General features: G+C 50.4%; 6 protein-coding genes across 6 annotated transcripts; 3 read left to right on the forward strand and 3 right to left on the reverse strand.

Annotated features, from left to right (window-relative positions):
* Nucleotides 1-87: 87 nt before the first annotated feature.
* N7487_000371 (CDP-diacylglycerol--glycerol-3-phosphate 3-phosphatidyltransferase) lies at nucleotides 88-1840 on the reverse strand (the record flags this gene model as incomplete). Its single annotated transcript, XM_056868119.1, has 3 exons — nucleotides 88-1090; nucleotides 1141-1493; nucleotides 1553-1840. The coding sequence occupies 3 exons, from the start codon at nucleotides 1838-1840 to the stop codon at nucleotides 88-90; spliced, it is 1644 nt and encodes a 547-aa protein (XP_056732903.1).
* A 101-nt stretch (nucleotides 1841-1941) lies between these two features.
* N7487_000372 (complex I NDUFA12 subunit family protein) lies at nucleotides 1942-2755 on the forward strand (the record flags this gene model as incomplete). Its single annotated transcript, XM_056868120.1, has 7 exons — nucleotides 1942-1992; nucleotides 2051-2071; nucleotides 2157-2163; nucleotides 2225-2302; nucleotides 2371-2434; nucleotides 2504-2641; nucleotides 2707-2755. 7 exons carry the CDS (start codon nucleotides 1942-1944, stop codon nucleotides 2753-2755), a joined length of 408 nt encoding a protein of 135 aa, XP_056732904.1.
* Nucleotides 2756-3049: 294 nt separating this feature from the next.
* N7487_000373 (uncharacterized protein) lies at nucleotides 3050-6755 on the reverse strand (the record flags this gene model as incomplete). Its single annotated transcript, XM_056868121.1, has 5 exons — nucleotides 3050-5419; nucleotides 5475-6091; nucleotides 6149-6463; nucleotides 6528-6651; nucleotides 6750-6755. 5 exons carry the CDS (start codon nucleotides 6753-6755, stop codon nucleotides 3050-3052), a joined length of 3432 nt encoding a protein of 1143 aa, XP_056732905.1.
* Nucleotides 6756-7027: 272 nt separating this feature from the next.
* On the forward strand, nucleotides 7028-9402 carry N7487_000374 (RIX1/PELP1 family protein; the record flags this gene model as incomplete). The annotated part of the gene is made up of 2 exons (XM_056868122.1): nucleotides 7028-7360; nucleotides 7420-9402. 2 exons carry the CDS (start codon nucleotides 7028-7030, stop codon nucleotides 9400-9402), a joined length of 2316 nt encoding a protein of 771 aa, XP_056732906.1.
* Nucleotides 9403-9513: 111 nt separating this feature from the next.
* Nucleotides 9514-11100, reverse strand: N7487_000375 (wax synthase family protein; the record flags this gene model as incomplete). Its single annotated transcript, XM_056868123.1, has 1 exon — nucleotides 9514-11100. One exon carries the CDS (start codon nucleotides 11098-11100, stop codon nucleotides 9514-9516), a length of 1587 nt encoding a protein of 528 aa, XP_056732907.1.
* Nucleotides 11101-11800: 700 nt separating this feature from the next.
* Nucleotides 11801-12692, forward strand: N7487_000376 (SDR family NAD(P)-dependent oxidoreductase; the record flags this gene model as incomplete). Its single annotated transcript, XM_056868124.1, has 3 exons — nucleotides 11801-11856; nucleotides 11913-12343; nucleotides 12421-12692. 3 exons carry the CDS (start codon nucleotides 11801-11803, stop codon nucleotides 12690-12692), a joined length of 759 nt encoding a protein of 252 aa, XP_056732908.1.
* Between the last annotated feature and the right edge of the window lie 203 nt (nucleotides 12693-12895).

Here is a 12895-nt window from a genome sequence, read left to right on the forward strand (position 1 = left end):
CTCAGCCACCACATCAATCTATATCTCGGTATATTACAGGTTCTATTATTTCCAAAGTGATATTTACACAAAAGACCAAGAAGAGAATTAGAAGGCGCCGCCAACCTTCTCTACAATCCACATGGAAAGTCTCACATTCCATCCGACTCGTCTTTCCGTTCGCATCAGGTCATCTCTCGAGATAGGGCTGGAGTCTTTCTGAAGCCGCTCCGTCTCTTCACCCAGCTTCTGCTTGAGGTCAGGATCGTTCGTCACGACCACCGCACCAGACTCAAGGTCTAGACTGTAGCTGCGCTTTGTGTAGTTACTGCTACCAACGAAGGTGAGGCTGGGGTGCTCCTCGCGCGGCAGGGTAATCCACAGACCCTTGGCATGGTAGGTCCATCCGCCTGGCGTACCAACAGTCCCCTTACGCCACTCCTTCAGTTGAATAGATTCCGTGGCGTGTGCGTCGGCGACACGATCAAGGAAGCGGGCAGAGAGATGCGTGTATGCGGCTGGTAGCATCCCCGAGATTCCAGAGGAGCCAAAGAATCCATTTGCCCATGGTGAGGCCGTCAGAACGGTACCTTTCGTGGTGGTAGGAGTCCCTGAGGCGGTGGTTGTACTGGAAATTAGGAGAGAGGAAAAGACAGGGTGCATGTTGAAGTAACCTGCTGTGAAGAGCCAACGGGCACCGGCAAAGACCGATGAGCTTGACAAGAGATGGAGAATGGTTGTCACAGCAGGGTATTCGGTAGATGTGTCATTAGGTTGCATGAGAGAAGTAAACTGCGACACAGGATAGACATAGGTTTGACTTGATGAGGATGGAAGTGCAGGTTTGTTGTTAGAAGCCTGAATGATCGGGCTCAGGAACGTCGAAGAATATGCGATAAACTTTTGAGGATCTTCAAGAGGCGAAGGGGCTTTATTTGTGGAAGGCCAGTTCAAAATATAGCTGGATTTGTTTTGGGGGTCCGGCAGAACCTGGAAGCTTAGACTGCAGATTGCATGGTGAATTCCAGCGTAATATTCGGTCAGTACCTTGGAGTCGAACACATGGTATCGGTCTAGGCGGCTGGTGAAGTATTCCTCGGATAGGTTTGCTCTGCGAATATGTTAATATCCCATATTTGTACCAGTCCGCAGATAACATACCCCGATAGAATAATCTCGTCGTCTATCCCGTACAGCTTCATATGCTGCAAGCCCCAGCCCTCGTTGATGCGCGCAGGGATCCACTTCTTTCTTAGACCCGTCAAATTGGGAGTATGGAACATCCGAATCTCAACTCGTTCAGGTCCGAACTCTTCAACCAACGAACAAAGGAGCGATGCGCATGAAGGATTCGGCGTCTCTCGTGTACCGCGCAGAGCATCCGTGAGAATGGAGACTTTGAGATCCGGGTTATCGCGGAGAGCCTGGCTCAAGGTGTCGACAAGGTCGTGTTCTGTCTTGCCGATGTACAATGTAGAGAGGTAAATGCGCCGCCGGGCATTGCGGATTTTATTCTGCGGAACTGGGAGTTAATTCCAAACTATTTGGAGAAGACCAACAGGACAGAGCACACCTTCAATGTAGAGTAGAAATTGGCCGGAGAGTCAATAATATGAATCTGAGACGCAGGCACCTCGAATCGGGGAGCAATGCGGTCTAGCTCCGCGGTGATTCCTGCTAGAGGTGAAGGAGCGGATGCTGCAGTCGTAGCTCCTGTACCTGTGTGCGCAGAAAATTGGCGAGCACACAGTCTCCGACGCGCGACTGGGCGACGCCCAGCGCAACGAAGCGTTTGCCCTCTAATGCGACCGAACATGTTTGAATATCCGAGGTCGAGGGTTTTCTGAATCGGGATATCCATGGTAGAGCAGAGTGCAAACAATGCAAACACACCGCCCTCCTGCAACCTCAAATCGCCAATCTCTCGCATCCCATTCGCTCTAGCACAATATACCAGCAAAGATGTCGACTATTGTGAGGACGCTGCGCAACCTTCGCCGGGTCGGCTTCAAGGTTCGTATAACTGCGATCTATTATCTATACAAACTCAGGTGCTAATACGCTTGTACAGGATGCCGCCCACCAGATGCAGGTACGGTTACGGATGCCTCTCCCGGAACAGCAGGTCAATTGAATGAGCTTGAGACTAACCTAAGTCCCTATTCGCTGTGATATAGAACATTGGTACAGTGCCCACTCCATCGATGTCTGCCCAGCAGTTGACTAACAATACACTCTCTTACAGGTGATACCAAGGCCGGAACTCTGATCGGAACCGACCGCTTCGGCAACAAATACTTCGAGAACCTGGAGGAATTGCCTCGTAAGAAGACTCTTCAGCTCATATTATCGCATTGAGACATGAAGTTCTAACCATACCTCCCCGTTTAGTCCGAACACGATGGGTCGACTACAAGGAGGCCGAATACGACGCATCCCACATTGAGCCTGGCTGGTAAGAGCTTCTCTCGAAACATTGGGCTGACAATGCACCTGAGATGACGTGGAACTAACTTTATTTAAGGCACGCCTGGATCTCCTACCTCGTTGACGGGCCCCCAACCGCCGACAAGGTCATGCAGTCCGGTTTCCGTCCCTGGGAGCTGTCTGACCACCGCGCCAACCCAACTCTGAGCCGCGCTGCATTCAAGACTTACTCCACGTACGTGCAATGTTTCTGCGTGCGACATTTCACTCTTTCCCATGTATCGACTAACGTTACTCTAGCACCCGGCCCAAGATCACTGCCTGGACTCCCACCGCCGCTCCGCGGTAGATTTATTTGCAGTAGCAGAATCAATCCACTTGTCTTGCTGTTTAAATGATCCCGTTCTCCCTTTTCAGCCCATTGGCAACTTATTTGCCGATTTGGGAAATGTATATAAAGTCGTTTTGCCAGTAGTGCTTATTTTTTTACGAAGAAAGTCCGTTTTCAAGATTGCGCTTCAATGAGAATTGTAGTGATAGCCTTCATCGTATAAAAAAGGTATCTCATTGAAAAAAAAAATCCGTTGCTAGAGGGCGGCAAATGAAGTAGATACAAGAGGATACATGATTTCTTTTGCCTTAATTACAGGACATAGACACCAGAGCCGATATTAGACCAGTGCCGGATTGGCCGTCGATCCTCCAGTTCAATGCACCACCAAAGCACTTCTTTCAGCCTCTCGACTTGCTCGCCAGCCTCATACGCTCTCGACAAAGCATACCATGCCTCTGAGTTGTCCCAGGAGCTCCCGAGTTTTGTCAACGCTGAAAGAAGCCCATAGGCGCGATCTCGGGCCGCGAGACGGTGCAGTTGCTTTGGCTCGACATCTTGTGCAGATAGAGGGCCATCTTCGGGGCCCGCATTTTCGGCCTTGTTTGATACCTTGAGATCGTCGGTTGAGATAGCCTTTGCGGACTGGGGGTTGGGGGTCTCTGATAGTAATGACAGACGGGAGACGTTAAGATCCACGTCGGCATTCAATGGCTCTGGGGTCAATTTCTGATCCCAAATGTCCAAGAGAAGATTGGCGAGTCCAATGGTCGCCGTTGGGTGATCTTGGTAGCGCAGCAGCGCTTCCTCGAAGTGCCTGATGGCCTGGTGGGGGTTCGACCGAGCCTGGGACAAGAGACCCTGTTCCGCGTAGACATCAGCCCAGAGCTCCTCGGAGCTCTTTGAAGCACCCCAGCCACGCTTGCTAAAAGAACGAGCCGAGGATTCCTGTGATGCAACAAGTGCTTCTACTCGCGCGGCTTGTTTCGAAGCTTCTTCGCAAGCTTCACGGGCATCGTCGAATAGAGACGCTCGGCGATAAAGACCAGCTATAACAAGCCATATCTTAACAAGAAGACCTAAGGCGTGCTTCTGTGATTGAACTAGAGAGAACTTCGTGACGGCGCTTGTGGGAGAGTCGAAACGTTGACCGATTGGGAGCCGGATATCCTGCTTAGGGGGTTGTTCCTCATGGCCGGCAGGGGGGGCTTGTTCTTTATAATTCATGTTGTGTGCCATGGCCGGCAACGGCTGTTTGCCTTTGTTAGGGAGGATGGCGGACTCTGGTGATTTGTTGCCAGAAAATGCAACGCCGACCATTTCTGCGGATGTTTCACCCCCATTAGGAAGCGGGGGCTCTTCAACACGCGGCCTCTCGTTTTTATGGAAGCTTGGACTTCGCTTTTTCAGTTTCTTGGAGTCTGCCCTCCCGATCGTGGGCGGTCTTCCCTGGCGGCCGTGGGGGTCTTCGTCCGTGACTTGGATTGACGGAGCATCTGGCAGATGACCATTGGGAATAGCCGGGGTGGGTGGGATGATGGCATCAGAACCATTACTCTGATCAGCACGGCGATCTGGTAATTGTGTCGTTCTGTTTCGGGCGAAAATACTTCCACGGAAGCTCTTGATAGTTCCGGCAGAGCTCTTCGGTGGTACTAGGTTGTCTGCCTTGGATTTGGTCTGCCCAGACTCGAGGTTCAAATCATGGAAAAGAGTGCCAAAAAGACTCAGTAATTGTGTGCTGTGATTGACAGCAGCTTCGGGCCCTTCGAGGAGCTCGATGAACGCAAGCTGTGTAATGCGCGTTTGGACGATGCGTTCTTTTTCTCTACTTTGCAGTCTGCTGACAAGCGGGCGCTGGCTGAGGTTTTGCGAATGCCTCGGTGAGCGCCGTTCCCGATGACTCTTCGAGAATAATTCTCGGGGAAACTGCTCGAATGCAGCCTCACATGAACGTCCGGCAATCTCAAACTCTTGCTTTGCACTCAGCAGCAGCGCAAGCAGATGCCACAGAGATACCAAGTCACGTTCTTTGGAAAGATCATCAGATACCGCAGTAGACGAACTGCTTGGCGTCAGAGCTGATTTGACATAGTCAATTGCAGTGTCCAAATCTCTGTTCTCGGCCAAGACGAGGCCCAAGGTGTAAAGGGAGGAGTAGCTTGAGCTACTTCCCAATTCTGGAGCAAGACTCTTTTCGAGGTATTCAATCGCATCAGCTCTGATTTCATCGCGCGATTCATTCACCGGAGTCCAGCTTGCCCAGCACGCAAGTCCAACGCCGACAGCTCGGTAGGAGGAGGCCAGAACGGAGGGAGGGATGTTTGGCAAGTTAGTAGAATTGCCGTTGACCTGACCGTTTGTGAGAGGCGTATTGTGCTTGTCGATATACTCTCGTATCATTTCAGTAAGATCCCGGGCCTTCTCTGCCTCTTCCAACGAGCCAACACAGCTCAACAATGTAACTCCTTCGGAGAGCGTCTGCAGCAACACTTCATCCTTTTCCAGCTCCCCGGACTCGGCAGACTTCTCTGCCCTTTCTTTGGCTGCAGTGACAATCTCAATATAGGAATCGAGCGCTTTCACGGCGAGGTCAAAGTCTGCTAAAGCAGAATGAACATGGAAGAGACGTCGGAGTACCAAGTGAGAATGGTAGGTCTTTGTCGCTGCCCGGTATAGAATCTAGGATAACCCGCATTAGTAAATGTGATTTGATGGGACCTGTTATTGGACTCACCTCTAAAACACCCCGACCAACCGCATCCTGGCCTCCTTCGCCGACGTCCGAATCCTGCCACTCAGGGCCACACAAGACTTGCCAGTTCCTGATCACCTGCTCCACCCATTCCTCGACTTGAGAGTTCTGCGAGCTGGCTGTAGGAAACATGACTTCAGAGAGAAGATTGCGTTCGTAGATAGTTTCTACGCGGCGCAATTCACTGCAGAGTTGCGGGCGGTCCGGTCCATCATTGGAGCCTGTGTATGTAAGCCCGTTCTGTAGGACTGCCGTGAGAAACCTGTAATAAGCAGCCCATACTGGTGCTCGCGGAGCCAGACTGAAGGAATCTACACTCGATGAGTTGCTAGCAGAGCCCCCCTGTTTCACAGCAGGATGAGCCGCCCACAGCCTGAGCAATTGAAGGGCAATATCTGCATGCCTAGGATCCGAATAGGTTGTGTGTTTGGTCACTTCAATGCTGGCCAAAAGAGCACCATTGCCCAGAAGTGACTCGGACCATTTCAGGAATTGCGGGGTTGTGATTGAGGCTAATTTACCGCCGCTTAGCCACGGAGTTAGAGATGCAAATGTCTCCAGTGTCTCATTAATGTCTCCAGCGGTAGATTGTGCGGTTGCTGTCTTGCTGTCAGATCCAGAACTAGCTACATCCGGAAGTAAACAAATAAACATACCCTTGATGTAGCACCCCTTCACTAAACAGACTTCGGTCCACGAAGTAGGCTGCTCTCCTCCACTGGCCAAGCTATCAAGTGTTGCCGCGAAATCCTTAGGGAGACGCGCTGCCGAAAGTCCAGGTTCATTCAAAGCCCAATGTATCCACCCCAAACAGACCTGCGCCTGCAACAATTCTTGAGGTGATCCGTCATTGTTATCAATTGTCATCAACAGTGCTGGGATTAACTCGGCGAGGTTTGGGGGGGAGAAGATGGGTCGTCGGAGGACTTTTGTTGAAGATACGCAATCACACGCAATTCCGCTGTTGCGGTCTGTATTAAGCCTAGAAACAACTGGGTTAGGCTGAGATCGAGAAACTAAGGGCCGGTGGCGTACAAGTCCTTTGTGGTGCGTGTTTTGTGACCTTTCGAATCAATTCGGGGAGCTCATCCCATTTGCCCTGACTCCGCGCCTGGTCCAAGGCCGCGATGTAGGCCTGCCCCTTCTCGGCATTGCCTCCCTGGTTCGCACGTGTCAACATAAATACTGGGTGGTATCAATGATTTAGAAGAGATATAAACTAGCACATGTTGAAGGAGGTACAAGGCGGACACTTACAGCCATGATTCAGGAGAGTTGTGAGAGTAAGAAGGGAAGAGCAATCAATCAAGCTTCATCAGCATCCCGAGGTGTCAGGCTGAAGCCCGATGATCGTCTAGGGGTGGAGAGCCATTACATACGTGACAGTAATTTAACACTGACCGTTGTTGGTCCGAGCTTTTTGATGAAAAAAAAAGTTATCGATAAGACTCTCACCTGTTGTCCGCACTCATTTTTCTATCAATTGGACGGATTTTCGAGTCGAGACCTATTATTATAGGTCTGTTCCAATCGCTATGTCCTCCACTACTTTGCGTGCCGTCACGCATCGCCTGATAACCACTCCGGTCGAGCAACTACCCTCGATAGCTTCGTTCCTTGCGACTTCATTGAACGATTGCGCTGAGCTGCTCTCTACCCCTCAAACCCAGAAATCTGGCAAATCGGACTCCGATAATGCTGTCCAGATCCATAAATTGAAGACTAGATTGGCGAGTCTGTTGCAGGATCGCAGTGTTGAGGGAAGATGGACCGCCGTTGTTCTGGTGAAAGCTACAGTTGAAGCCGGTCAATGGGAAATCCTGCGCGGCTATGAGCCTATTGTTCGCAGTTTGATCAGCATTCTCGCAGTATGAACTAATTTAACCCTCGTTGTCTATGCTGGCTCCATTGACTTATGCTTTTCTAGAAACCCGATCCAATCTCCACGAGAAAAATGTGTATTATCACACTAACTCGCATTTTCCACCTCACATACCAGTACCCAACCCTTGTCCGTGAGATCACAACCCCGCACCTTCCGGGGTTCATTACCGCCGCCTTAAACTTGGTCTCTACTATCACGAAGACGCCCTCGGGCTCAATCCGACAGCCGAAGCCCAACACTCCATTCATGGAAATTGTGCTGCACGCCTTGCTGGAATTGATCCCAAGACATATCACCATCTTCCGTCCGTTTGGTGCCCAGCTCCGAACTCTTCTCGCCGAAGTAATTGGCTCTTCTTCGCCTGCGTATTTCCCGGGGCATGTGATCGATGCGGCAGAGCAGCTGCTTGTTTCTCTCCACAAGTGTGCACCCAAGGACCAGGCGGGTTCTGGATGGAAAGATGATTGCAAGTCCACGATTTTGTCCATCCACCGAACCACAGACCACGTTTTCCGGGCCGTTGTAGAGCAGTGGGAGTCTGTTGATGCGGCTCTGGTGCACACACGGCCAAACTATAGCCAAGAAATGGGTGACGGGGGCGCGGATGGTCTTGGACTTCCAGGCTGGAGCGGATTGCACTCGGGTGTGGATAGATTGGTTGCACTTCTGCAGATTCTCTCTGATTTCATCTCGATGCCATCCGCAGCTGCAGTTGCCCTTCCCGTGGGCTCTATCCTCGATCTGACCTCCCGACTTACTTCTGTCACTGTTCCACCCAATGGCGCCGCATCTTCTCAATCTGGCATTCAGTTCAACCAGGAAATTAGCCGTGACGAGCGAGAGGCACTTTGGATGGAGCTGCCTCGCATTCACATTGCATGCATGGGCTTGCTTTCCAACGTTGTCGGTATCTTGGCGACCAGCGCAACCTCAGTAACGCAGACTATCCTAGAGCAGGCCCTCTGGACTTTCAAGGGCGAAAGCTTCAATAGAGACCTGCGCTCGGCAGTCTATGGTTTGCTTCGTTCTCTGGTACCGGTGAACGGGCCTGCGATGACGAAACAGAGCGTGGTGTCTTTGACCAATGTCCTACGCTCTTGCTGCAATGATCTATTGCCGCCGACTGGGGATTCCAGCTCTATGGGCAATTCTGGCTCTGACTCTAAAGCAAAGTCAAAGGGCGGACAAGGGACAGCCAATGCGGACGCCTTTTTGAACCCTGATCTTCAGAAATCCCGCCAGGCACAGGCGGTCTCTCCGTTTTTGGATGTCCAGCAAAATGCATCCGGACTTTTGCGGGCCGTTTTCCTTTCTATCCCCGCTGAGCTTGTTCCGCCCTCCATCAGGACTGAAATGGATCGCTCCATTATTTTGACATCCGACAAGGATGCGATGTTTGCTAGCGTGCTCAACCCTGTTCCGGCAGTCAAGGGCCGTGGAGCAGGCTCGAGCATCATCCCATTCTTGACTAGACCTTACGCTGATCAGATGGAGGTGGAGGCTCTAGTCCGTCCCAGGATGCCAGTCCTGATGACCGCGCCCGAGCTTGACGCCTATATCGATGAAGACGAAGAGGCAGAAGATGAGGACATGGCCGATGATTCATACAAAGCCGCCCCAAAGACCGCCGAATTTCTGAAGCAACCCGTGTCGGCGCCCCTGCAAGTACCGAAGGCAGACCCTCCGAAGGCCGCAACTCCGGTGCCTACTTTCCACAAGCGGACCTACACTGAGGAACCCACAGCTGAGGAGCCAGCACCCCAGAAGCAGGATGTTCAGACCAAGAAGGCACGATTCGACGAAATTATTCCAACCACCACGAGCCAACAGCCTTTCTCTCAGCCAGCTCCTGCAATCACCAAGACTGAGGCCCCGAAGCTTTCAACCCAGGTGTCCACCACATCTACGATCTTGACCTCGCAAGCTCCCGAGGAGGCTGCCGATGATAGTGATGATGAATTGCCTACTTTGAATATGGATTCTGACACCGATGAAGAGGATGACGATGTCACAATGGAAGGCTAGACGATGTAATTATAGGTCTTATACATAGTCTATCATGTAATTTAGTTCATGCACATGCAATGACTCCAAGAATCTTGAAAGTAACAACGTGAAATTCCGGATCTATTAACTCTACAACACCCGTATGCCACTCCCCCAGTATGTACCGTCACTCCAGTACCGGAACCAGGGCTGATTCCAGCACCACCAACCTTGGCCCTGTAGCCCAAATCCCAATGCGCGAAGTGGACTAATTGGAACGGGTTCCATCAACCATAGGCCACCCTTCGCAAAGTCATCCGCGACGAGGCCACCCGAGGCCATCAACCAACAGAATACAAACACAAAATTCGCCGTTCGTCTCAGCCATCTCGGAGTACCAGCCAAAGGTGATTTTGGAAGGATCGACGTCTTGAAAACCTGCTCTGCCATGATTGCAACACCCTGCAAAGCGAAAAACAGGAATGTCCCGGACACGGGGGATGTATCTGCAATCTGGGTATGGCTTCCACAGGCATGCACAAAGCCGCTGAGACAAAATGCCACCATCACATAAGTGACACGACGGACTTGCAGATGGGAACCTAAGCCGGCTGGAAGTATGGATAAGACCCAGCGTGCTGAAGCTACAAATCCGTAGCGGAAAATTTGGTGCCACCAACGACCCCAGCAGCCCGCCAATCCTTCATCAAGGACCGGGATGAAGAAAGGCCCGAATGAATCGGAATATAGCCACGGAGCACCCAACGGTGCCGCGGTCAGCTTCTTAGCCCCGTTGGGAAATGCGAGAGATAGCCCCAGGAAGAAGATTGGGTTCAGTGAGGTCACAAACTCGAGAGCAAAATACACGCTTATGGCGCTGTATAAACGTTGACAAAGCTGGGCCATGACAGGATGCAATGTGAGATTTGTGAAGTAGAAGAAAGGAAATGGAGCCAGTGAATCGGCTGAGCTGAGGCCTCGGAAGTAGGGATCTGGCATCAGGATTATGACTTTCAAGATGTCAAGCACAAGGTAAGATATGAAAAACTTCCGAAAGGCAGCTTGTAGGCGGTGTTTGCCGCTGGGATATGTGGAGGGTTCATGGGCGTTGATTCTATCCATGAATCCTGAATGCAATTGGTCGTGAATTGGTCGTGGAAGAGGACCCAGATGGGAAGCTCGCCAGTTCCATTCTGGTCCCCTCAGGTTGAAGAGTAGTCCAGCAGACCATTCAAGGCGATGCCAGAATCTTTCGGGATATGACCGCCAAATAAAAAGGTTGCTATCCCGCTGCGTGCATGTTGGATTGCTCAAGTCGGGCGACTTTGTGACAGTACTAGGTTCAATATTTGCGTCGTTTTGAGACTTCATATCGACAGGTTTTCGTTCAATACGCTTGAAATCATGTTCAAGATCTGTAAACACAAACAACGTAGTATTCCATATTAGCCACCACGCGGTAATTAGGCCAAGCATATAGCCATTTCCGCCGATGATTGCCCGTCGGTTTTGTAAGATTTCAATTGCAATCGCAATACAGAGAACGAAAAGGCCCTTTCGAACATATTGACCGCCCCTGCGACGAGGAATGACCAGACCTATCAAAGGTAAAATGTGAAGGATGACAACATGATATAGGAAAATCGGCTTGAAGATCCCCTGTTCCAGTAGCGTATCCAATTGCTTCTCATAGTTCTTGGCTAGATCCATGTAGGAGCCATAGCGGGGATCGGCCATGTGGGACACGGGGGCGCCACCGTAATGCCTCAGTAGTACGGACAGTAGTACGGAGTACTTGGTGATGCGCTAAAAATCACCGACTCGATACTTGAGGAATCCAGGGGTTTTATAGGCAAATACCCTTGAGCAATCTTCGGTGATGAGCTGAATATTTGATCGAATTTACGTCGGACAATATATAGCATGAACATATAGGTGACGTTTTGTCACCAAAAAAGATATATATCATCACGTGCCTGAAAGCAAGGACGGTTGATGCCTCAGGCCACAATCCAACCGCGTTCTCTTTATTACAACCACCATGGACACGACTATCTTTGCAAAAGAGAAAATATTAGAGAATCAATGCAAGATCCAAGATTAACACGTCAGACAGATAACGAGGTTGACTTTGGATAGCGTCGTCACTATCTATCTTTAGGGCTGTTGATCTATCTTTGTCGTTGAAACCGTTGGGAGGAGCTCCTTCATCGATGAACCCACCCTACCCACTTTTTTTATTCCATGGAATATACTCCGTCCACGGGTACTATGCGTGGCAATCGAGGACCTGCAGCCTGATAGTCAGGGACGGCAACGGGGAGTATTCCAAGCCTGCGGGGTAATATTGGGGTCCCACAATATTCAATATCTTCTTCCATGTCGTCTTCAATGTCCTTGTCGGATCAGTATATTTCCACTTCTCACATTCGCAAAAATGGCATTTAACGACATTCGGGGTAAATTGGCCGTAATCACCGGCGCATCGGGAGGGTAAGCATGATGCCGACGATTTGTACAAGGACATGAGGCTAATTATTCGACCTTAGAATTGGTGCAGCTTGCGCACACCAACTTGCACAACATGGAGTTCATCTCGCCTTGACCTACTCGACCAATTTAACATCCTTGAACAACATTGTCGCAGATATACACTCCAAGAATCCTACACAGAAGCTTCGCATTTCAATCCACCAAGTTGATGTTGGGTCTAGCGATCAAATCCAGGCTATGTTTCAACAAATTGATGTTGAGCACGGCCAACGACCAGACATTCTTATATCAAACGCCGGATATGGCAAGCGAATCCCCGACGTGTCGGATATCTCCCTCGAGGAGTTTGATTACACTATGAACATCAACCTCCGCGCTGCCTTCATTCTTGTGAAAGGTGTGGTAGAGCACATGAAGGCTCAGAAGTGGGGGCGGATCATCTTCATGTCCTCCATCGCCGCTCAAGGTGGAGGGATTAACGGCTGTCGTAAGTCAATCTACTATCCTCGATCCATTAGCCTTTCATTCCTTGGAGGCAATTGCTGATTCAATTCCCCGTTCTAGACTATGCAGCCTCCAAGGGCGGTCTTACCGGCATGATGAAGAACCTATCAACACGACTGGCAGAGTACAACATTAGTGTCAACGACGTGGCCCCGGCTATGATCGGCGATACAGGCATGCTTTCCTCTGCCGCGGCATTCCCCGAAGTGGTGGCGAGTATTCCTCTGAAGCGGCTAGGAACTCCAGAAGAAACAGCGAACGTTGTTACTATGCTAGTGAAGACTGGGTACATGACAGGCCAAAGTCTCCTCCTAGCTGGAGGGTTGAAATAGGTTCTAGAATTAGGGACAATTTTATTTATACATTTTTCAACCTACACATCGCTGCTTCTTTCTGTGCGCCGCGAATAATAATAATAATAATAATATATATATATATATATAAGATTTATGCAGTCCTTTTGCGGTGGTCGATAATCCCGGAGATTGAAGATTTTGTTTCACAAAAGCAAGAATTGTCGACCGTTTATGCGGCC

This window comes from Penicillium crustosum (assembly GCF_028827405.1).
Source record: "Penicillium crustosum strain IBT 35664 chromosome Unknown utg000001l_segment0_segment0, whole genome shotgun sequence".
Lineage (NCBI taxonomy): Eukaryota > Fungi > Ascomycota > Eurotiomycetes > Eurotiales > Aspergillaceae > Penicillium > Penicillium crustosum.